The sequence below is a fragment of the Monodelphis domestica genome, chromosome 6 (genome assembly GCF_027887165.1).
Source record: "Monodelphis domestica isolate mMonDom1 chromosome 6, mMonDom1.pri, whole genome shotgun sequence".
NCBI classification, from domain to species: Eukaryota; Metazoa; Chordata; class Mammalia; order Didelphimorphia; family Didelphidae; genus Monodelphis; species Monodelphis domestica.
Window position 1 is genome coordinate 136,792,892 of NC_077232.1, and position 25,292 is coordinate 136,818,183.

The 25,292-nt window shown below is 35.9% G+C and overlaps 1 protein-coding gene across 2 annotated transcripts in view; it reads left to right on the forward strand.

The window, feature by feature from the left end:
* ATP10D (ATPase phospholipid transporting 10D (putative)) overlaps positions 1-25,292 on the forward strand; it is a 103,240-nt gene that overhangs the window by 26,795 nt on the left and 51,153 nt on the right. Inside the window, exons 2-3 of one of the 2 annotated variants that reach the window (XM_001372310.5) lie at positions 10,562-10,889; positions 24,467-24,661. In XM_001372310.5, coding sequence (XP_001372347.4) covers positions 10,570-10,889; positions 24,467-24,661 — 515 coding nt within the window. In that variant the 5' untranslated portion in view covers positions 10,562-10,569. Of the gene's footprint in view, positions 1-10,561; positions 10,890-24,466; positions 24,662-24,696; positions 25,169-25,292 lie in introns of those variants that run through there. The other variant, XM_016423265.2, reaches the window with a different exon arrangement.

Below are 25,292 nucleotides of genomic sequence, written 5' to 3' on the forward strand. Positions count from 1 at the left end.
ACCAGGCAGAGTTGTAGATGCAAATGCTGCCACAACTTCTCTGCTATTCTGTGTGTGGAGAAAGAACCTGCCATTTCCCCTTTTCCTGGTCTACTCTTCTCCAGGCATCCTCTCTTCTTCTGGAGAGATTCTTAAAAACTTTAGCTATTAAGACAAACCCTACCCTTCAGTCCTCATCTCTAGATATCTTCTTTTCCCACACTGGAAAGAACTAGCAAGGTTCTTTGTGACTTAAGTCCCCTTGCAGGCTAACAGCCCAAACTTTATCCCAAGGATTATAGTATTTTGATGTTGGAAGTATTTCCCTTCCAGTCAAATATGAACTATCTGTGATAAATTCTGAAATCCTCTTATCCAACCACAATCAGTGGCTTTTCTACTCTCCCTCTGCCTTCTCCTATCAAATACTACTCTCTCCATCCAGATCATGATCCCCAATCCCCACCCCTCTCCCATTCTCTCCCAGGCTATCTTCTCTGCCCTAGCCACTCTCTCCTCTTCTCCCCATCTTGATGCCTTGATGAACCAATTCAGCTCTACATTGTCATCCTTTCTTGATCCATGTCTAATTTTTCATATTACAAATTATGTCCTGCCAAACCTCAGCCAATGCCAACATTTGTTACTTTGACTCCTAACCCTGTACTGCTGAATGAAGGTGGAGAAAAGCATGCAAATCATTCATGGGTCCTCTACAAATTTATGTTACATAGTCTCATTGGTCCTCACTGCTACTAGGCAATCCTACTGCATCTAGCTTATCAGCTCATTATCCCACACTCTACACAAGCCCTTTCAAATTTTTTTATGCTCCTCAAATCTTCCATGGCTTTCCTCCCTCCACTTTCTTAGCCAAGAACCTTGCCTCATATTTTACAGGAAAAAAGAGGCCTTTTGCTGTGGACTCCTTCTTCTCTCCTCTTGCTCCTAACACTCAGGGGTCCTTCAAGCTATTTCTTCTGCTCTGCTCTTTCTCAGTCCTGTCTCACATAATGAAATGGCCTTACTCCTTACCAAGGCAAACCCCTTTACTTGTTCAAGAGATTCCATTCCAACCTGTCTGCTCCAAAAGATTGCCCCACCTGTCCTTCCCACTCTCTTACATTTTGTCTTCCCCCTAGCTTATTTCTTGTTGCCTACAAACAGGTTGATGTCTCCCCCATCCTGGAAAAACCCTCACTTGACCCATTCATCCTATAAATCTCTTCTGCCCTTTGTAGCTAAACTGCTTTAAAAGACCATCTCTAATATATACTTCCACTTTCTCCTTAATCTCTTATAATTTGACTTCAGACCTTATTTCCGAATAAGTTACTCTCTTCAAAACTACTAATGTTCTCTTAGCTGAAAAACCCAATGGCCTTTTTTTAAGCCTCATTTCCTTTGCCCTCTCTACTATTGATCACTCTCTCCAAATCAACACTCTCTTCTCTCTAGTTTTCTGAGGTATCACCTTCTCCTGGTTTTTCTCCTACTTATCTGACCATTCTTCTGTCTCCTTTGCTAGATCCTCCTCCAGATCATGCCCTCCTAACTATCCCACAGGCATCCCACAGGATTCTGTCCTAAGCCCTCTTTGCTTCTCCCTCTATACCACTTCACTTGGTAATCTCATGAGCTCCCATGGATTTAATTACCATCTATCTCTATGCTGATGATTCTCAAATATACTATTCCTACCTTAACAGTCTCTCTGTTGACTCCAATCTCATCTCTTCAGCCACCTTTCAGACATCTCAAAGACAATGTTCATTAGACATTTTAAACTCAATATGTCCAAAACCAAACTCATTTTCCCTCTAACTCATCCACCACATACACACATATTCCCTCTTATGGTAGAGAGCAACACCATTCTCCCAGTCTCTCAGACTCCCAACGTAGGAGTCATTCTAGACTCCTCACCATCTATCATTCTCCATATCTAATCTATTGCTGAGGCCTTTTGATTTTACCTTTGCAACATCTCAAAATTGTATCCCTTCTCTCCTCTGACATTGCCACCACTCTAGTGTAGACTCTTATCACCCCTTGCCTTGATTACTGCAATAGTGTGCTGATGGATCTGTCTGCTTGAAGTTTATCCCCATTCCAATCCATTATCCATTCAATGGCTAAAGTAATTTTTCCCAAAAACACAGGTCTGATTATTTCATACTCACCCCCAACTCAAACTCCAGTGACTTCTTCCTACTACTTCCAGGAGCAAATTAAAAACACTCTTTTTGATCCTAAAGTCCTTCATGACCTAGTCGCTCCTACCTTTTGTGCCTGCTTATACCTTATACTCCCCAACAGATACTCTGATCATGTGATATTCCTCCACTGAATGTTCTACACATGAGACATTCAATCTGGGACTCCAGGTATTTTCTCTGGTTATCCTCATGTCTGAAACATTGTCCCTCCTCTGCTTTTACTATTGAACTCCCAGGCTTCTTTTAACTCCCAATTAAAACCCCACCTTCTATAGGAAGCTTCCTTAACCCCTCTTAATTTTAATGCTTTCACTCCTTAGTTATTTTCAATTTTTCCTATATTTAGCTTTATATATATATATACATACTTATACATACACACACATCTATGTGTCTCTTATGTGTTGTCTCCACCATTAGATTGTAAGTTCTTTGGGGGTAAAGACTGTATTTTGCCTCTTTTTACATCCCTAGTCCTTTAACATAGTGCCTGGAACATAATAGATGCTTAATAATTTTTTATTGAATAAATGTTATAAGGCTTTAATTCAGCAAACACTTATTAAGCTTTACCTACATGCAATCATGAAGTCAAGTAGGATACAAGACAACAGTGAAGGAGTTTACACTATAGGAGAGAAGGGAATAAACATTTGTATAGTTACTACTATTTGCCAGGCACTATGCTAAGTACACAACCCTAGAAGGTAGTTATTGTTATTATCTCCTTTTTGCAGGAGAGAAAACTTGGGTAAATAGACATTAAATGATTTACCTAGGGTTATGCAACTAGTGAGTTGTTCAAGACCAGATTTAAACTTGGATCTTTATGACTTTAGACTCAGTGCTCTATACAATACCAGCTGCCTCTGAAGATAGGTATAATTAGAACAGAGAATACTAATAAGTGGGAAAGTACCAGGGAGGAGAGAAAAGATTTACTACAGGCAGGTAAAAGGGGTGAGATTTGAAGGAAGTTGGGAATTCTTAGTGGCAAAGGTGAGGAGTACATTAGAAGAAAAGGAACAGGCACAAAATGGGATACAGAAGAATAAGTAAGTCAGTTTAATAAGGAGTATGTAAAGGGGGCTAGTATTAAATACAGTAAATCTGGAAAGGTTAATAAGTTCCAAGTTGTGAAGTCTTTAAGTGATCTTTTTAAAGCAAATGACATAAAATTATGTATAGAACAGATAGTGACACCCAAAATAAATAAGGAAATAGCATCTATATGTCCTTGTTGAGTTCAATTCAACTGGCAGAGATAAACTGCATTTTTCTTTAATGAAAAAAAACTAGTAGAAATGACTTCCATCAACTCAAAATCTTTTTTTGAATGAATGTTTAAAAATGGTTTTCCAATTAATTGGGGGGAAAGTAAAAGATAATTTTTTAAAAAATTAATTAAGGATTTAAAAAAAGGAATGATCTCCATCAATGATGTTTGAAAGCGTATAGAGAATGAGAGAGGTAACTTAAGATTGGAGTAGGTCACATGTTGTTTCAGTTTTTAAAAATGAGAGGGTCAGCTGGGTGGATTGAGAGCCAGGTCTAGATATGAGAGATTCTGAGTTCAAATTTGGCCTCAGACACTTCCTAGCTGTGTGACCCTGGGTAAGTCACTTAACTCCTATTGCCTAGCCCTTACTGCTCTTCTGCCTTGGAACCAATTCACAGTATTTATTCTAAGATGGAAGGTAAGAGTTTTTTTAAAAAAGAAGACAAAGATATCTGAAAACTATAAGTCAGAGTTCTTTTTTTCATTCTTGGCAAAATTCATTGGCAAAGGGATAGTATGCCTCAAGAAAAGAAAGCAGTAATCCCAAAGAAAAAGCATGATTGCCTCAAGAACAACACTATGCCCATCTAATTACATTTCTTTTTTTTGCCAGGGTTTCTAAACTGATATGAGCAATAATATAATTAAGAGTTTACTTAAATTTTAGGAAAGCATTTGTTATTAGTTTTATGTTATTCTTGTGAAAAAGATGGAAATATATGGACTCTGATAACACAAGCTAACTAGCACTTATTATGTATCTACCTTATGGCACATCCTCTGTTTAGTTTACGGATACAAAGTAAAGCAAAAAAAAAAATTAGTCCTGTCCTCAAGGAGCCCACTCTCTATTTCAGGAACAATCCTGTATCACCAGCTGCCTTTTTTGTTATTTCCTATAGACACCAAAATCTCAACATGTCCAACCTATAACTTACCTGTTTGCTATAATCCTCTCTGCTACCAGAATTCCCTATTTCTGTGGAACATATCACCATCCTTTTAATCATTTAAATTCACACCTTCTGTATTACCCTTGATTCCTTACGTCCTCCTCAAGGGCTAGATATAATTCATTTAGTTTTGTCTCCAAAACCTCCCTGACATCTTCCCTCTGTTCATTCAGCCACTGCCCTGATTCAAATCCCTACCACCTGGATTGGATTAGTGCTTAGATTCTTGGAATAGTAGGTACCATCCTATGAGAATGGTCTTCCTACCTCATCTCACTTCCCTCTGCTCTATCCATCCAGGTAACTGACAATAGTGATTTTCCTAAAGTACTTCATGATGTCACTTCCCTACACAATAAATACATATATTTTCCCTATTGTCTCTTTTGTTGTTCCATCATTTCAGCCACATCTGACTCTTTGTGACCCCATCTGGGGTTTTATTAGCACAGATTCTGGTGGTGGTTTGTCATTTTCTTCTCTAGCTCATTTTAACAGATGAGGAAACTAAGAATCTCAAAACAGGGTTAGGTTTTACCTCTGAGGTCAAATAAAAATGGTGTTCTAGTCCTTCAAATCCTGTCCCAAATCTACTTTTTGAGCCTCATTTTATTGTGCTCTCTTCATTCACTCTTTGGTTCAGCCAAACCAGTCTCCATGATTAATTTCTCTCCTCCATTTCTATGCCTTTGCATTGGCTGTACCCCATGCCATCTATGCCTCTATCTCTTAGAATCTTTTGGATCCTTTAACACTCAGCTCAAGCAACACCTACGTGAAGCCTTTTCTGATTTTAAAACTCTTTGTGCCCACTCCCAAATAATCTTGTCTTTGTTTGATATATATTCTACATAGACTTGTTTTACCTAACTGTTATGTCCCCCCACCAGAAACTCCTTGAGGTCAAAGACTGTTTCATTATTATCTTTGTATTCTTAGTTCTTACCACAGTCCCTGGCATGTAATAGATGCTTAAAAATACTTGCTAATTTATTCATCATCTCAGATTAATTTGACCAAAGTACTTTGGCATTAGAGAAATAGGCACTTCTAATTTGTGGTTTCATCATAGGTTCAAAATGTATCATTTCCTTTCTGCTCAAAATCAGCTAAATGGCATTTTAATGTAATGCGTAGCACCTTTGGGGTGATACACAGAATTACAAAATTTTAGAAATGGTCTTTAATTGCCATCTAATTCAACCCATATTCACACCCATACAGTACTTTGTAAATGCTACCCAGAGGCCTATGACTTAGTATTACCCTGTATTCATCTGGAACCAAAATCCTTTTGTGATCTTGATGGCATTGTGATTATTCATTTGTAATTTGTACACGAGTGCATTTTATTCAAATAGTACATTTTAATATTACCTATAAACTCACATAGGTAACATATACAAGCAGAATTAATCTTTTAACTGAAAGCTACAGATGTCACTGACGGAGATTAGATTTTCCAAGTACCAAATCTGTCCTTGAGGATCAAAAATGTAACCAGGGAAACCTTATGCATGAGGCAAGTATAAAAATGATACCCTATATAAAAACCACACTTCTAGTTTTGAGCCTGGTGTTGGCATCCCACTGCCCCTGCCAAATCAGTCTTCTGATTAAGAAGTTTGGGTCAGGAAGATGTATGTGCTGAGGTGGCGACCACGTCCACCTCCTCTGTGAACTGGACAAGAATATTCTCATAATTGGCCTCAGTTATACTTTCTGGTTAGAAGAATCTCTGCATGAAATGTAAGAAAGACTGGTCATAATTGATCTCTAAGTGACATTGGCTATGCGTGGTTTTAAGGAAAATTTGAAATTAAAATGTAGCATATTAATAGGTTAATTTAAGAACTTTGGTTTTGTAGCACTGTTAAATTATGATTTGTGGACTATGTTACATAACATTAGGCACTGGGAAGAAGCTCCCAGCTCTGTTCAAACAAGGATAAAATTGAAATGAATTTAGCAGCAATAGGAAAAATCAACATTGGTACTAGGAATAACTTTTGGAGCAGAATACCCAAACTGTCATCATCAGCTAAAACTAAAGAAACCTCAAAAGTGTTGATGACACCCTTCCAATATGGGGATTTTTACATACTGTATTATTATTATTCCTTCATCAGGATCCTGAATTAGAGAAGCTCCAAGCAATCTGTTGACTGTTACATTTCCTTTGTTCTTATGAATTTCAAGGAATATGTCCCCCATAAAACATGATTATTAGATAAGGCTCTTCCTGCTTGGTATATGACTTTTCCCACCCCCTATCACCTATGGGAGAATGAAAAGGAGTTGAGAGTCTTAATGGGCAACCTTCTTATTAACTATTCACCTATCAGAAATGTTTTGGGATGCCCAAAAGAAAGCCTGAATAATGAGTTCCTAAGTTGTATTTATAGACCCATGTGAAAGAATATCCTGGTCTTTTATTATAGAGAGGTTCACTGACCTATTTATTGTTTAAATGCTAGCCTAATCAATAAATTGATATTTTCACCCCAAAACCAGTTTCTCAAATACAAAACTTAATAGTTTTGGACCTCTGAATAATTTTTCCTTCTTTAGCACTAGTTTGCTCTTGACCAAGGTATATTTCAAGCTTTATTTATGTGTACATGTGTGTGATCATTTACTTCTTTTCAAATTATTCATTCTACTTTGTCACACTTAAAATAATCACCTCTCTTATTTTAATATGGAAGTCTCAGTTGCCTTATTAGGAAATAATATTATATAAATTAGTGCCATATTTTTATGGAAGCAAAGGTTTATTAGGAATAGAAATGTATTCCAGACATCTGTGAAGTGGGTCAGGAGCTGTTCATTTTGCCAAATGACAGCTAGCTGAAAAAGCTTCTCTAAGACTAAAAAATAGAGTCCTATCTTGGAAGATAGAAACAGAGAATATGTTCAGAGAACAATCTAACCATACCAGTGGTCTATACGAAGTAGACAGGAGGAAAAGGTAAAAAATGTAGAATTGTAAAATAGTACTATGTCACCTTGTTAAAATGGTCTGGTGAGATCTCTGAAACATGCCATATTTCTCTGTTGCTTAGCCATTTACTTTAACATTTCATTCAGTCGGCAAGGTCCATGATGTGGGTGGTCTCCAATATGGTACAAATAGCAATTCTACCATTCCTTATAACTTTTATTTATTTCCCCAAAAGGTCCTCCTTCACATGATATGCCAACTGTCTTCCTCTTATCTCTTCTTGCATGTAGTCATTCCCTGTGCTCTATCTTGATATGTGACCAGACCACTTCCTTTTATTCTAGTCATATATCTCTGAAAATTTATTTTTCACATACTATGTTACTTTCTATATATTAGGGAGAATTCCTGTCTATGTGTATTGAATATACAAGAGTGGGTTTTGTACTATGCCCTGAAACCTCCCAACAAAAGTATCAGGAGAAAAATTGTAAGTACTAGCAATTTAAAGATGTCCTGGGCATGTGCACGAGTGCACACACACACACACACATACATACACACACACACACAGAGGCTTTATAAAAGCTTGTGTCTGGCAATAAATTGGTCAAATGGAGCTTCTCTGTAGGGAGAAATAATATCTCTATATTTTGAGTTAGGTATGTGTAGTTAATGAGTAGTCCAGCAGACCTACACTAAGACGTTTAATTGGTTCCTAGTTTTTTTAAAGGGAATTCTCAAAATGCTAGCTTGAGATCCTCCATGGAATGTGTGAGAGGCCATGGCAGAGACAAAAGTGGAGTCAGGTAATTCTCAGACTCAATTTATTCTTAAATATTTGTTCTATCAATTGTATTATCCTTTAAAATAAGTGCTATGGTTCTAACTTATGACAGACTTTTCTCATTATCTTTATGAATATCTCTTTTCATCTCTAGGCAAGTGCCTAACACAATGTTTTTATATGTAATAGACACCTAAAACAAACAAAAACATTTATTGACTTAAGATCTCATGTAGCCTGAAATGAATTATATTTTAGAAACTGCACAGACTAAATAAAATTAATAATCTATTCCTCTGTTGTTCCTAATATAACAACCAACTTTCACTGATAACTAAATTCTCACTTTAAAAAAAATGACTTGCCTAGTGTCATACAGTGAGTACATTTCAAAAATTGCCATGAACCCAGGAACTCTAACTCTACAGCCAATTAATTCTCTTTCTCTTGTACCATGCTATCAGGCACAGGTTTTTAAAATTCTTGTACTCCCCACCCAAAATTTGCCTTCTGTGTCCTTTTTTTTTAAAAAGTTATTTATTATTTAGAATATTTTTTCCATGGCTACATGATTCATGTTCTTTCCTTCCCCTCTTCCCTCTCCCCTCCCAAAGCTGACAAGCAGTTCCACTGGGTTATCTATGTATCATTGTTCAAAACCTATTTCCATATTATTCATATTTGTGATGTGAGTGATCATTTAACGCCCAAACCCCAATAATATCTCCATCAAACCACATGATCGATTGTATGTTTTTTCTTCAGCATTTCTACTCCCACAGTTCTTTCTCTGGATGTGAATAGCTTTCTTTCTCATAGGTCCCTCAGAAGTGTCCTGGATCATTGCATTGCTGCTAGTAGAAAAGTCTATTACATCCAATTGTGCCATAATGGATCAGTCTCTGTGTACAATGTTTTCCTGCTTCTGCTCCTTTCGCTCTGCATCACTTCATTTATTATTCCTTTTAGCACAATAGTATTCCATCGCCAACATATACCACAATTTGTTCAGCCATTCCCCAATCAATGAACACCCCCTCATTTTCCAGTTTTTTGCTATCACAGAATGCAGCCATGAATATTCTTGTACAAGTCTTTTTCCTTATCTCTTTGGGGTACAAATCCAGCAGTGGTGTGGCTAGATCAAAGGACAGGTATTCTTTTAAAGCCCTCTGAGTGTAATTCCAAATTGCTCTCCAGAATGGTTGGATTAATTCACAACTCCACCAACAGTGATTCTTTAGTGTCCCAGTTTTGCCACATCCCCTACAACACTTATCATTTTCCTTTACTGCCATAGTGGCCAGTCTAATGTGTCCTTTAATTTTAATTCTGGCATCTTGATTAGCATGAATTTTTTTGGTTTTCTTAAATGTGCTACATTTTTTTCTAGAAAATCTTTAATTAAATAAGAGATGTTTAAATCTAATCTCTTGGATGAACTATATGTGTATGAAGGTAAAAAGGAAACTCACATGATCTAATTACCTTGGAATACCTTTTTATAAACATACACTGGGATTTGAAGACACAATAATTTTAATGGAATTGGACAGATTATGGTGCTTTCAGGTGCTTAAGAAATTATCAAAGGGGGCAGCTGGGTAGCTCAGTGGGTTGAGAGCCAGTCCTAGAGATGGGAGGTCCTAGGTTCAAGTCTGACCTAAGACACTTCCCAGCTGTGTGACAAGTCACTTAACCCCCATTGTCTAGCCCTTACCGCTCTTCTACCTTGGAACCAATACACAGTATTGATTCCAAGATGGACGTTAAGGGTTTAAAAAAGAAATTATCAGTATTTGATGTTTAAATTTCCAAGAGGAAATGATTCACACTTCCCAAAGCAAGAACTGTATTAGTGTATTTAACAATGAAGTCATAGACCTGAGTTTGATTTCTGCCTCAGACACTAATTGTGTGACCCTTGGTAATTCATTTACTCATTTACTCAGCATGTTTCTTCTGTAAAATAGGAATCTGTAAAAATGGGAATAATAATAGCATCTAATAAAAAAAACGCTAAAATAATCAAATGACATTTTATACACAAAGTACTTTGCAAACATTAAAGCCATACTATATTATTATTTCAAATTTTGCAATAACTGAGAAATGAGATCTCATATGTAGTTTAGATTTAGAAAAGAGCTTGAAAAAATGCCACTGGAACTAAGTAAGGCTTCTGGTTTTAATATTAGGTTTGATTTCTTTTGAGAAAGAATTCTTTAAAAGACACAAAACATGTCCTATTACTTAGAATGCTAACGCAATTTGCTGGATGTTGGGGTACATTAATGTCATTTCAGAAAAGTCTGATGAAAAAGCCAAAGTTTAGAACTTTCTGTTACACTGCCTTTGCAGACTTTCCATATTCTTACAAAATTCTTTTTATTTGTCCAGATTCCCTGATGCAAGCTGGACTTCCGGGCACTTTGAACATGACCAACCCTCTTCAGTGGGCCAGATATCACTGGACACATTTGATCTCTGGTGCAGGCAGGAATGACGGCGAGAGGTTTTACAACTATTCCTCACTGCTTGTGTGTGGGAAGAAGCCCCCTCAGACACCCAAACTGGCAGGAAAACACCGAATAGTTATTCCACACTCACAGTGCTTCAAAGAGGAATATGAGAAAACCTGCGGAACATACATGAATAACCGGATACGGACGACAAAGTACACTCTCCTGAATTTTGTGCCAAGGAACTTATTTGAGCAGTTTCATAGGTATTATATCTTATTCATGGTTGAAGAATCTCAGAATTTCCATTGTTTTCTTTGCTTTATGAGATCAATGAATTTTTTTAATCCCATATTTGATTCTAATCAGATCAGCCTCATTGTAAGTTCTGCTGAAATCTTTGTTGTGTAAGGGGCAACTCTTAGATTCAGATTATCATCTGATATGTATGAAAATATAGATAATCTCAATCCAAGAGAGGTTACTAGGTAGCATATTTGCTTAATAAAATGTGCTTCCATCCTTTTGTCTTCCTTGTGAGGTGATAAGCTTTATTATCTTGGTAGTTTAAAAGGAAATATTATTATTTCCCAAGAATCACTTGGATTATATGAATAATGTCCTTTTTCAGCTAGTCTCTACCTTGATAATCAAAATCAGTAGCTATTCGTTGTCCAGGTTCTTTCCTTAATTTACATTCAAAACTTTGATGCAAATGGATCTAAAAGTATGTATATATTTTATACATAATGTCATGTATATCTATTATATATCTTACAAAGATATGTATACTCATATGTATAGAGATATATACATGTTTTTTCTGGGTCATTAATCATTCAGGGATGCCCAATTCTTCATGACCCCAAGAACATAGCACTCAAGACCCTTCTGTGCACCAATGTGTTGGACAGCTTTTGACCTAAGGGGCTCATCTTCTGATGTTGTATCTTTTAGCATTTTAATACCATCCAAGGGGTTTTCTTGGCAAAGATGCTGGAGTGCTTTGCCATTTTCTTCTCCAGTGGATCACCTTCATCAGAACAATCTACCGTGAACTGGCCATCTTGGGTAATCTTGCGTGGCATAGCTCTTAGTTTTGCTTAGCTGTCCAAGTCCCTCCACCATAATAAGGCAGTGACCTGTGATGGGTACAAACATATGTGTACATATAAGGAAAGAGAGAGAAGAAGGGGTTAAGAGAGAAAGCTAGAACTCTAGATCACTATTCCTACAGGACATGTACAAAATTGAACTGTACAATATTCTTCCTAAAACTATTCTTTTTTCTGACTTTATGATTTTAGTCATTGAGTCTTCCCTATGTCAGAAACCTTGATTACATTTGATTCTTTTCTCTTCCCTAGCTTTTGTAACTAATCAATTACCAAGGCCCATCAAGTCTGCCTCTAGTTCTAAATCGATGATTCTCTAAATCACTTGGCCTCTCTATTCACAAATTTCCTGATTTCTAAAATATGAGTAATAATACTTCTGTTTAACAATGTTATTATAATATTCAGCATTCATATAATGCTATAACATTTGCAAAGTACTTTTAAAATATTATCTCATTTTTCCTCATAACAACTTAAAAGGTGGATGCAATTTATTATCTTTATTTTAGAGAGGATAAAACTGAGGCAGTAACAGTTAAGTGACTTGCACAGGGTCACCTAGCTAGTGTTTGAGGAAGAAACTGAATTGGAGTCTTCAACTCCTGACTCAGGTCCAGCATTTTCTCCACTGCACCAGAAGGGTTTGTATCAGTGGACTCTACTTTTTCGTTTTTCAATTCTTATTCATTTGTTTTGACAAATTTATCTCTCTTACAAATCTTATACAGATCTAGTCATGACACTCCTCTGCTCAGAGATCTTCATCAGGCTCCATCTTGTCTTTTGAATAATGTTCAAATTTCTTAGCTGTTGCATTCAAGATTTTCCAGACAGAGACAACTTGGAAATGTCTTGCAGTCTTGACCCTGACACTGTTGGTCTTATTTACTGAGAAAGCGGATTCCAGGTTGAATTCCAAGTTCCTCCTGAGGCAGCTATGATTAGAAAATAGGGCTGTGGTGAAAGGATAGTCAATAAATAAGGGAAGAGTAGGGCCCTTATTTTACAGAAAACTTGGGCCCAAAGAGGTTAAGCATCTTATTCAGGGTGATAGATAATTATAGAGCCATCTAGGAATTGACCCCAAGTCAGACTCCAAATGTTGTTCTAATGAATATTATTTCATTTAATCCTCATAACAGTTTTGTGAGATAAACAGGGCAGGTATTATTATTACTATTTTATAGAACAGAAAAGTGAGAATCAGGTGAGGTGACTTGCCTAGAGCCACACAACCATGTGTTGGAACTGAGATGAAACCCAAGCACATCCTAATTGTCTGGCTTTCTCAAAATACCTGAGGCAGTGAGCCTTAGCCAGTAAGCCCTCACATCACTTTTCTCAGGAAGAGTCTTGTTGCATCTGAAAACATGAGTGCGATTATTGATCTGAAAACATGAGTGGAATTGCTGCTTGACAAGCTGGAACAAGGTCTCCGTGCTGTTACATTTAAAATTGGTTGAAGGCCTTAAACTGTAACAGTTAAAAGAGTGATGTTGTAAACTGTACTGAGTTAAAATGGTGGAAGATATAAATTGTGATAGATATAAGAGAGGGTGAGTAAATTTGACCGCAGAAAATATGTTTCACTACAGTGTCTTGGTTTTTAAATCAAATATAAGGTGGTCGCCAGGGAAATATTCCCAATTATTCAAATACCCAAGTCAACTGGGTTTTATAGAGATTTTAATTAATACAAATGTGGAATTAAAGAAAAGAGAGAGAGAAAAAAAGGAAATAAGTATGAAGGGCCTTAAGCCAACATGGCCTAGACCTGAGTCTTAAGAGAGAGGTCAGTCAGTCAGTCTTTTAACACTCACCACAAGGTCTGTCTAAGCAAGGATTCTAGTGACACCAGGCCAGCTCCATCTCAGCTGACTTTACCAGAGAGAGTTCCAGCCAGAGTCCTCCTTAAATAGCCTTCCAGCCAGAGACTGTTCCAAAGGGTCTCTCTCCAGAGCCTCCAGAGGGACAGAGTCCCCTCAGAGGACCTCCAGCGAGACCTCCTTAGAGATTGTCCTCCAAGAGATTCCCTTCTCCAGAGCCTCTCTCAAGAGATTCTTCCCAAGCGATCCTCATCAGAGATCCTCCAAAAGGATTTTTTTTCTCAAGAGATTCTGCTTTTTCTTATATAGGGGTTTTTCTCCTATGTCACCTCCCCTAAGTCCTTACATCTACTAATCCCTGTAGACGTTTTCCAAAGGACAGCCCATCTGAATTCCTGCTAAGTCGACTAATCTCCTCAGTAAGTCTGAACCAGTGAAAACACAGCTGAGTCAACTAATCTCATTAAGAGAAAACTTGCCTGACCCTTTTAGGTACCTAGCATCCCATTGTATCAATTCTAAAAAACAGGCATGGCTCAAAGAACTCCTTGCCTTATTATAAGCATGGGTCCAAGTACTTTCATTGTTTAGCAAGGAGTTTTCTCCCCTAAAGCAGTCTTAAGTACGGGTAGAGTAGAGATTCTCCCATTTCTGATCCTGGAGAGTTCTCACATCAAAATGGGGAATGTTTCCCAGTAGGGAATTTGTTCCAATGGAGGATTCCTCAATGTGGAAATTTTTAACATTCACAAGTCTGAGAAATTTCAAGATTTACAGTGCTCCCCATAAATTATTGCCCATCAGTGGCTTTAACTTTCATTCTAATTTGAACAATTTGACTGATCGCAAAATAAATAGCTCTGTGGTAGGGAGAATGAAATTTCAGCCATTAAAAATGTATAGAAAAGTCATAATAAAATATCCCTCTAATGTACCCTTAGTCACTTGCTTCTCGTCTGTCCCTAATCCTAGTAAACTTTCATTAAAGACTTGATGGAAGAATAGAGCATTTAATATGACTTTGCAAAGTACAAAATGTTTAATATATGATACATTCTTTGACATCAGCTATTCAGAGACCATTTGGGCATAATAATAGAATCATAGAATTTTTGAGAGTTAAAAGAGACCTCCCTGGGTGCTTAAGTCCCTCATAAGCATTTGTTGACTGCCTGATGCTATAAAATACCTTACATGTGGTCATCATGCATTTGCTTAAAAATATTCAGTTACCCCACTTCCTTTGATTGGTCATTCCACTTTGGAGTACATTGCATTTTTATGAAGCTCTGATATTAAGCCTAAATTTGCTTCTTTGAACTTCCAACCATTGCTTCTTGTTTTGTACCCTGGCCAAATGGAACAAATTGAATCCCTCTTCCAAATGGCAAGTAATACTTGTAGTCGGTTATGTCTTCCTTCCTATATTTTCCCTCTTCTAGGTTAGAGATCTCTAGTTCCCTCAAATGTTTCTCACATGGTGTCATATTGAGTCTCTTCATTTTCCCTTTTCTGGATGTACTCCTATTTCTCAACTTCTTTTCTAAAATGTGATACAGTACTCTCAATATGGTCTGACCAGGGCAGAATACTCCAGTTCCATTTTCTCCTTTTCCTTAAATATTACACCTCTCATAATGTAGCCTAAAATTACAATAGTTTTCTTGAGTCTCTACCACATTGTTAATAAAGGGCTTACAGTTTGTAAATTCTCAGATCTTTTGCAGATGAGTTTCTGGTTAGCTATACTTCCACTTTCCCGTCTTGCACTTGTGCGTATAATTTTTTAGCCCAAGTGTAAAATAATCTAGCCCACATATCATCATCTTTTTTTCTAGGAATTAATTGATAAGTTTGATGAAATACATTGTAAATCATTTAGGTAAACTATATCTACAGTAATCCGGATCTACTCATTCAAGTACTCTTGTCAAAAAAGGGGGGGGGGAGGAGAAGAGAATGAGGATATTCTAGCATAACCTGTTTTTGGTGAGCCCATGCTAACATTTTGTAATCCTCACTTCCTTTCATAGATGTTATTAATTATCCATGTAATAACATGTTATAGAATTTCTGCCAGCAATCAAAGTCTTATATTCTTTGGATTCTCTTCTCTTCCTCTTTGGAACACCAGGATTACATTTGGATTTCTTCAATTCTCCAGTAGCCCTACCATTTTCCAAGAGCTTTCAAAAGTCACTGACGATAACTGTTCAGTAATCTCCTCTGCCGGTTTTTTCAGTAGATTACAAAGTAGTTCACATGAACTAGGTAAATTGGATTTGCTAAAGGCAGCTCTTATAATCTCCTTATTTATAACATCAACCATTTTTCCATACTTTCCAGTCCAGAGCCTTCTCCTTGGCCAAGACAATAGATTAGAGTTCAGCCTTTTCTCTGTCAACCATTATCATTATCCCATCTACCATGAACAGTGGTCTTATTGCTTCTTTGATTCTCCTCTATTCTCCAGTGTAGCTTTTAAAGCCATTTTGTTGTCTTTATTTTTACTCACCATATTACCTCATTGTGAGCTTTAATATTCCTGTCACTATTCTTATAGGAGCACTACGTACTTTTTATTCATCCTCTGTTACCTGCTGATGAATTCCCATTACATACACACCAGGTTCTTTAGACAAATACCATTTTTCCTCATTAAAATTATTGTGTGTATGTATGTACGCACATATGCTTGCATAGAATTTTACTCTTAAAACCTCTCTCTTATTCCTGAGCTGACAATATAAACAGTGGGAGTGTAAATATAATTCCTCCGAACCTTTTTATCTGTCCTACCAAAATCTAGAGAATTCAAATTTGAAGATGGAGTGATAACTTTCCCTGGGATGTTTCTAGTATTTCTACCCCATTCACCAGTACCTCATTGATAGTCAGATCCAAAAAAAAAATTCTCCTGAAGGATAAATTATCATCACATCAAACCAAAGTGTTATTAACTTTTCTGATTTTAGAAGAAAGGATACTCCAACAGATGCCCATACAGCTGAAGTCCCTGTTACTCTGATTTTGTGCCTTTGTGTATGACTCATCATCTGTTCCTCAAATTCCTTATCTATTTCCATTTCAGTGCAGATGGTCAGACATGAAACTCTTAGACATAGAGTTAGAGTTGTTTCCCTGGATGATCACTTCATGATTTAAATAAATTTATTGATTTGAATAAGATGATTATGCCTTCCTGAGACACATTTCAACAACAGGTATCATTGTTCAAATCTCATTAATTCAATCCTGTCTCAATAAATTAATAGTTTAATGACCCTGGGGAAATTTTCTTATGGCCTTGGTTTTCCACTTGAACATGCACATATGTATTAACGAGGTGGGACAAGGTATAATGCTTTCATATTTTTGAAAGTTAGTTATTAATATATGATTTTTTGATCTCCCAAGAGGAAGTTATTCACATTTTCCAGAAACAGCCAGGCAGTTTTATGGTTAGAATCCCAAATCTGTAGTCAAAGAGATCTGAGTTTGAATCCTACCCCAGACACTTACTAGCTATGTGACCCTTGAAGAGTGACCCTTGAAGAGTCAACTAACCTCCTTCAACTTCAGTTTCATCAGCTATAAAAAAGGAATAATAGAAACTACTTCACAGAAATATTGTGAGGATATGAGATGATATTAATATGATGCTTTCCAAACCTTAAAGTTCCATATAAATGTTAGATTTTGTTAAAAATATTATTCATTATTATCATTCAGTGACAACATCATTTCTGTTTCTACCTCCATTAACATTTAGCCCGTACTTATCTATTATGATTTCCCACTCTTAATTCCTTGATTTACTCCTATGGTTTTCCATTTTCATAATATGCAGTGCTACTATGGCCACCATCAGCCCCCTAGTCTATGAATGAATGAACCAAAAAATCCTTTAAGTGCTTATCATGTATAAAGAATTATGCTAAGCACTGGAGATTTAGGAGCTCATCTAATATAGGGAGACAACACCTATGAAAGGTTTCATCTGCAAATCAGATGGAAAGGTCCAGTGGTTCTTATGGCATAGCAACAAGACAGATGGCAATACATCTTCTATCCTATAGTTTTCATGAATAAAACCATACCTGACATTGAATCATTTCGTGGTGGCCAGAACTGTGTTGGACAGAATTTTCTTATCTGGGTCTTCAGTAGCTACGGCTACCAAGGAGGCCAAGACTGCAAGACCTATAGGCAAGTTGCCATATCTTATAACCATAAGAGTTGTTTCTCTGAATGACCACTTTGTCTCAGTGCCATCCTTAAGCCTTAATGTATGCCACGTGACAGTCTTCATCTCAATAGCCATTAAATTATTAGCCATTATAAATATGATAATAAATATAGTGACATAAATATTTAAATAGAATAAATTGAAATATCTATATATTCCAATAATAGGCATCATTCTTCAAATTCCAGTGAGATAAAATATGCCTGCTTGAATTAGAATTGTTCAGTTCTCCTTACTTATTACCCATACTTAATCCTTTCCAAAAAAAGTAAACATAGTCCTTGGGACTCAACTCCTGTGATTTTCTGGGTGTTTCTTCTTCCTACATTGTAGCTATCCTCTGTAGAACCAGACTTAAGTAGAAATATATAGGGAGTTTTCTCCTCCCTTCTTTTTTCTCTGTTTAAAGTCCTTTTTGGATGAGATTTATAGTCTTCAGACAAATACTAGCTCTGGTTAAGTGCCCTTTATTCCTGGACAGGAACTTGTCATTTCCATATTTTAAGCCATGATGCAAACATTCAACCCCTTTTCTTACACATCTTCTCAAGAACATTTTTACTTCTCATATCTACTATCTCTCAAAGCTATTTCCTTCAGTTAGCAAGTGAGGAAAGCACCAAGCACATTTTTAAGGTCCTAAATTTCTTGCTTAAGACTTCTGGAGCTTTAGTATTGTTTTCTAGGTTTCTCATGGTAGTATCATTTGTGTCAGTGTGAATCACCAGAAGTGTGTAGAAGTCATCTGGTTGGACAAGTCTTGGGTAAGTCTTGGTCTTGCCCTAGATAATTGACTAGGGAAGACAGTAAACCTCTTAGTTGTTACTAGATCAACAATTAGCTGCCTCCATACCCATAAATATGTTTCCTAGAGAGCTAAATATTAAATTATCTTTCATTTTCCCTTTTCTGTATCAGATTCTTTTACTCTCTGATTTCTTGACATAGATCAGGTTTCTCTTCTACCTTCCAGATTATTATTCTTTTTCTGTTTTTTTCCACAGTGTTCCCATTTCTTTTTTTAAAAGTAATTTTTAAAAATTATTTCATCCTCTGTAATACACTGGATATATGCTATTTGATCATTTTTATCTGCTTTTCTAGGAATGAGGCCAACTTACAAGTGAAGTGTAAATAACATCCTTCCTAACCTTTCAATGTGACTTATAAAGATTTTTTTAAAAAAAACATTTTAACAATAGCTTGTTTTTTTATTGGGAAAGTAACATGATACTGTAGAGAAGCAGGCTTATAGTTAGGGAGACAAATTCTACTTCTGACATATTCTATTTCTACAGATTCTACCTTTAACATAGACTGGCCAATCACAACTTCCCAGACTAATATTTATTGGTAATAAGACCTTCCTCACCAAAGAAGTTTGGTTCACCAATGAAATGACAGGTCCAGCCAAATAATGATGGTGTTAAGTATCATTTACCTTTTCCCCAACTATTAAGACTATCCCAACAAAGTAGTTGTTATTGGTCTCTCACGTCCAATTCTTTGTGACCTTGTTTGGGGTTTTCTAGACAAATACACTGAAATGCTTTTCCATTTTCTTCTCCAGCCCACTTCACAAATGAAGAAACAGGGATGAGTGACTTGCTCACTATCACACTGCAAATAAGTAGTCTGAGGGCAGATGAGTTCAGAAGGATGAGTCTTCCTGACTCCAAGCTAGTGCTCTATCCACTGCTCCACCTCTCTGCCCAACAAAGTAAACAGGGGACATTTTCTTGTTCTAAAGTTTTGAAAGCAAATGTTTGTTTCCATTTCTCTGATACTGGTTAAAGTGAAGATGATGATCTCAATTTGGGACAAAGTATTTTTTATATGAAAGAATCCAACTTTAGTAGGTAAAGAAATTACATGGAAACTTTAAACATTTTCCATACTTATTCATCCAAAAGATATTGATGAGCACTATGTGTTTGGAGGGTACTATTTAAAAATAGATTGTCAGTATGTATTCCATCAAGTATTAATGAAAAAATCTAAAAGCACATTAAGTGCCATCCTTATGCCTTTATGTATGCCAAAATTTGCCTTACAAAGATAACTTTTTTTATTAATTTCAATAAGCTCCTGATATCCATGTCTTCATTTATGGCTATTTCTTAGTGTAATCTTTTTTTTCTTTCTCAAACTCCATAGCCTTGAAGCACAATAATTTTGTTTCCTGATAGTGATTAATAATAATAATGTAAGTTCATACTGCTGTGCTTTTGAAGGGGAGAGAGAAATTATAATCTTAATAGTATGTATAGAATCTGAGAAAGAAATAACAAGGTAGTTGTCATTTTGGAATCACACCAATCTTGTGATATTTTTAGAGTTTAGAATTTAGGTTTATTTGGAAAACTGTAATATGAAACTTTTGGAGGGAAGATAAAAATTATTTTCTAATTAAGTCTTTTCTTAACACCTATAATATTGTCAGAAAATAGCAGGTATAGTACAGAGCTTTATTTGGTTCTGTAGAACTTTATTTGGCTTCAATTGCTCCTAAAATTTTAGTGTCAGCTTCTAAATTTTCTATTGTTTAATCTTTAAACCAAATGTTATGTTAAGGAAAGGTAACTGGATTCTTTATGCCCTGACCTAATCCATTTTCTTTTTGCTATTTCTAAAATAAGAGATCCTCAATGTAAGCCATTACTACAAAATCATTATAAGTAAATAAGGTGGCATTGATGTTCCCAAAGAATTTAATTAAATAAATATTTATAAGTTATGACTATATCCTGGGCATTTAGAGATATGAAGATAGAAATAATAATTCCTGCTCTTAAGAAGCTTATAGTCTATTATGACAGATCATAATAACTGACATTTACATGATGCTTTAAATTTTTCAAGTTCTGTACATATATTATTTCCCTTGGGCCTTGGTACTATAGATATTGTCCTCTCCATTTTACGTAGGAAAAAAACTGAATCTCAAAGGGGCTTAAGTAACTTTCTCTGGCCAAGTAATCTATGTTGTAGATGAAATTTGAATCAAAATCTTCCAGATTTCAAATCTATGCTGTCTATTCTTACATGCTGCCTCCTAAGAATGATACAAAGTAGACCATGATAGGGAAATGGAGCTAAGAAACAAAATGTTCTGGGAAATTTTTTCATGAAGAAAAAAGAGATCACTTTCAGGTAGATATGGTGATGGTTTAGAAGGGAAAGGAAAGGTAGAGCAAGGGATTAAGAAGTATATTCAAGGATACAAGATGATCTGTGTGAATGTCTGAAGGTGGGAGAGTATAGGACAAGATTAGAGAAAAACTAGTAGCCCCCTATAAGTGGAAGAGAAAAGATGGATATTTCAGTGGTCTGTCATTCATCCATATCAATTGTAAACCTTTATAACCTAATAGCACGACTCTAATTTAGTGGTTCCTAAACCCCTTGTGGTTCATTATAAAAAATCTTTAATGGTGCCTCAAGAAATAATTAATTGCCTAATTATGTTGTAATATGCAAATAATAATAAGTATATAAGGTTTTGTGGATTCTTTTAATTCTTACAGAATTTCTCACATTAAGTATTTGTAATTATTTTATAATTAGTTTTAAATTTTTATATTTAGCTTTCAAAATTATATGTAGAATAAACTTTTGTTTTTCATAATAGACACAAAGAATAAGTAGTAAGGAATGAAGAGATCAGAGAGAGAGAGAGAGAGAGAGAGAGAGAGAGAGAGAGAGAGAGAGAGAGAATGATTGACACAAGTTATGTCCAAGTAAAATCTTTCTGGTAAATTCTAATCCTTTGGGGCAAAAATTTTCATTGTGACAAATCTACAAATAAATCTAAAGGAATATTATGAGTAACATTTTAAATTGATCTGGGAATTCACAACACATTTTATTGTTGTTGTTGAATGGGGTTTGAAGACTTAAAACAGTGAAGACCATCTTGTGACCAAGTAGATGAAAAACTTTCCCAGGCTTACCTGAACTTTCCTAGAAATCATCCATAACCAGTCTTTTTAGATCAGTGGAACCTAGTAGAACTTGTGATCCAAACTTAGAGAACTAATGATCACTACCATTGTATGATGTATCTGAGGAAGACTCCAGAAGTGGGAACTGATATGAAATAAATCTGGAAAATTGTGTCAAATGGAGAAGTTTCTTAACTGACAAATTAAGGTTTTTGTGTCCTATCTTATAGATGAGCACTTTTGAACCTTTTCTGTATCATGAACTCTTTTGGTAATGAAGTTTATGGCCCCCTTCCCAGAATAATGTTTTTAAACAATGGAAATGCTAAGTTTTGATTAGAGGTTAGTGCAGATTAATGTTTTGGGTATCTTTTTTAGGAAAGTCAAAATAACAAGCTGAAAAATGGAGCCATAACTGGATTAAAACTATCTCTCTTTTAGCTCATGGCACTGAATTTATAGGGAAGCACTTGAAGGCCTTTAGCTGTGTGGAACAAAACAAATCTTAACAGTGAGGTAGCAATATTATTTAGATAAAAGAAAGGTACTAGAAGATGTGGTGTGGACTTTTGTTCCCTACCTTACTTTCTTCATCAACTTTATACCAATGTCCCATATCTCTGTTCCCAATCCAGGGATGGTTTTCCTCCCTTCCCCTGCATAAAACTCCCTAATTACAATTCTAATGGAACATACCCAGTGGTGAGCAAGCAAGCTGTCATTGTGAATACCGCACTTGGAGTCAAGAGAATCTGGGATCAAATTCTAACTTAGACACTTACTAGTTGTGCGACTTTGGGCAAGTCACATAACTCCTCAGTGTCTAACTCCTCATCTGCCATCTATAAAATGAGGGGTTTGGAATCAGTGCCTAACAACCACTTTGATTGTATAGGATCCCTAAGGTCCATTCCAACTGTGTACATATGAACTTACGATAAAGAATGTCCTTAAAATCATGGTATATAGTCGATTGAAGAAGATAGGGATATTTATCCTAGAAAAAACTTATAGGAGACATGATTGTTAACTGCAAGTTTTTGAAGGTCTACCATTTTGTGGAAGATTGAGAATTGTTCTTCTTGATTCTAGAAGGTAAAATAGGAAAAAATTATTGAAAGGCCAGATTTGTACTTGATTCAAGGAAAAACTTTCTAAGAGCTACCCCCAAAGTGGAAGAGGTCTCTTAGGGAAATAGTGGGTTCCCTATCACTGAAGATCTTGAAGAAAAGGCTAACAGACCATTTTCAGGGTTTGTTATATGCAGAAGGCATTCTCACTTGTATATGATTTTGATCAGATAGCCTCTAAGATTTTCTGATATACAATAACTCAAGGAATTGACAATATCAAGAAAAGATATTGAGGGTAAAGATGACTTGAATATACTTCACAGAAAATAATGAAACATGAAGAGATTATAGGGAAGCAGGGAGAGAGACAGAAAGACAGAGAGAGGGACAGGGAGAAGAAGAGAGAGGGAGGTTGACAAGCTAAAGACAAGTGAAATTCTTTCTAGCAATTAGGTTTCCACTGGACCAGAGAACAGGAATGTTTTCCTTTGTGGTTGGTGGGTTTTTTGTTGTTGTTGTTGTTGTTGTTTGTTTTTTTTTTTTGGTAAATTGTGTCTATATACATTGATATGATACAAAGTTTCTACCCCAGTTGCTCCAAAAGCATTGAAGTTTGAGCAGATTGAATAGAAATCTATAATATATTGATCCCTTTTCCCCTTCATCAGGGTAAAGAGGACTACAACATATTCAATTGAGACAGTAGCTTGTATCCAGAATTTGTTATAAACACTTTTTTCCCACTTAGTACCTAAGGTTCATGTGCTCTGAAGCAAGCAAAAGGTCAACATTTCTCTGCTTCCTACTCCTCAACCATATTACAGATCTTGTGTATATTTTTTTCTATTTCTGCTTAGTTTTATAACAAATGCCTTCACCTTTCTCACTCTTAAGGCCCTAAAGTCTTGAGGTCACAGTTGTCTCTTAATTACTTTGACTGACTTTAGAGGCTCTGTACTTTGCTTCCTTTTTATGGGCTGGCTGTGCCTACAAGAATTATCATAGAAAACGTATATATCACTTTTCAAGGACAAGGATTTAACTTAGAAAGGAGAGGAACACCTCAAGGACCATGCTTTATGAAATCCTGTATAAAAATGAGTGTATATATAAGCTAAAATCTGCAGCTTTTAATTCTGGGTAAATTGGCTAACTCTTTAAGTTATGACAACTCTCAAACTGTAAATCAGAGAGAGGATACCAATCTGCATTGGTAAAGGGAATTACTCCCTGGGAGTTTCCTGCAGTGATAAAATTACTGATCAAAAAATAAAACAAAAATTTTCCAACTTCAACTGCATCATATTAACATTTCATTTTCATTATTAGTTATTACTTTTTTGTTATTATTTACCACTTATTCTTACTGTTTCTATTAAATGATCATGTTGCAAAATCATATTCCAATACTAATTATAGAATCAATATCTATAGAAGAGGATGATATCTAGATTTTGAAGTATCTTCAGGAACATTTTTTCTTGTATTTTATTTTGTAGTAGCAAATTTCAAGACAGGTAGAAAAGGATCAAAGAAAAATGCTCTAGAATGCTGATTAAAAAGAATACGTTGATATTGCTGTTAGTACATCTTGTTAATAGCTCTTTGCAAATGTGTATTTTTTTTTTCCTAGAGCTGCCAACTTGTATTTCCTCTTTTTAGTCGTCCTCAACTGGGTTCCCCTGGTAGAAGCCTTCCAAAAAGAAATTACTATGCTTCCTCTTGTGGTTGTTCTCACAATCATAGCTATTAAAGATGGCTTGGAAGATTATCGAAAATATAAAATAGATAAACAGATCAATAACTTAATAACGAAGGTATATAGCAGGTAAGTAAAATGTATCTTTTGCTTTTCAGTCTTTATGCAGCACCCTTCCACTACCCAAAAGATCTTTTCATGTATAAAATATTAAAATTCCTTTATAGGCACTACCTTGGCTTCTTCAAGTTTTTCAGCAAACATGGAAGTTCCTTCTGAGTGTAAGCCAGTGTGCTGAGTACTGTAGAGAATGATCCCAGACCTCAATAAGCCAACAGTTCCTATGTTTAAGTTATTAACTTATGGACAGAAAAAAAAATGTAGGGAAGTTGCATTTGATTTCCTTTTCCTTTATACTTTATTGTCTGAGTCTTTTGCTTGAGAATCAAGATTTTTAGGTGCTCTTCTTTGAGTTCCTTATTGTCACCTTACAGAAAACCCCAAATGTGGTCACAAAGAGTCATATACAACTGAAAACAACTGAACAACACCAGCAAGAATTCGAGGTGACGAGCAAATACATTCCAAGCCAATGAAGGAAACCAATGAAAAGGCACAGAGAAGAGAGATGGATCAGTAAGAAGGCCAATTTATCTAGAGTAGAATACATGAAAGGAATTAATTTTGATGAGCCTGGAGGTATACATTATCTGCAGGTTGCAAAGGAATTTAGACAGAAGCTGAAAAGTCCAATTATTTC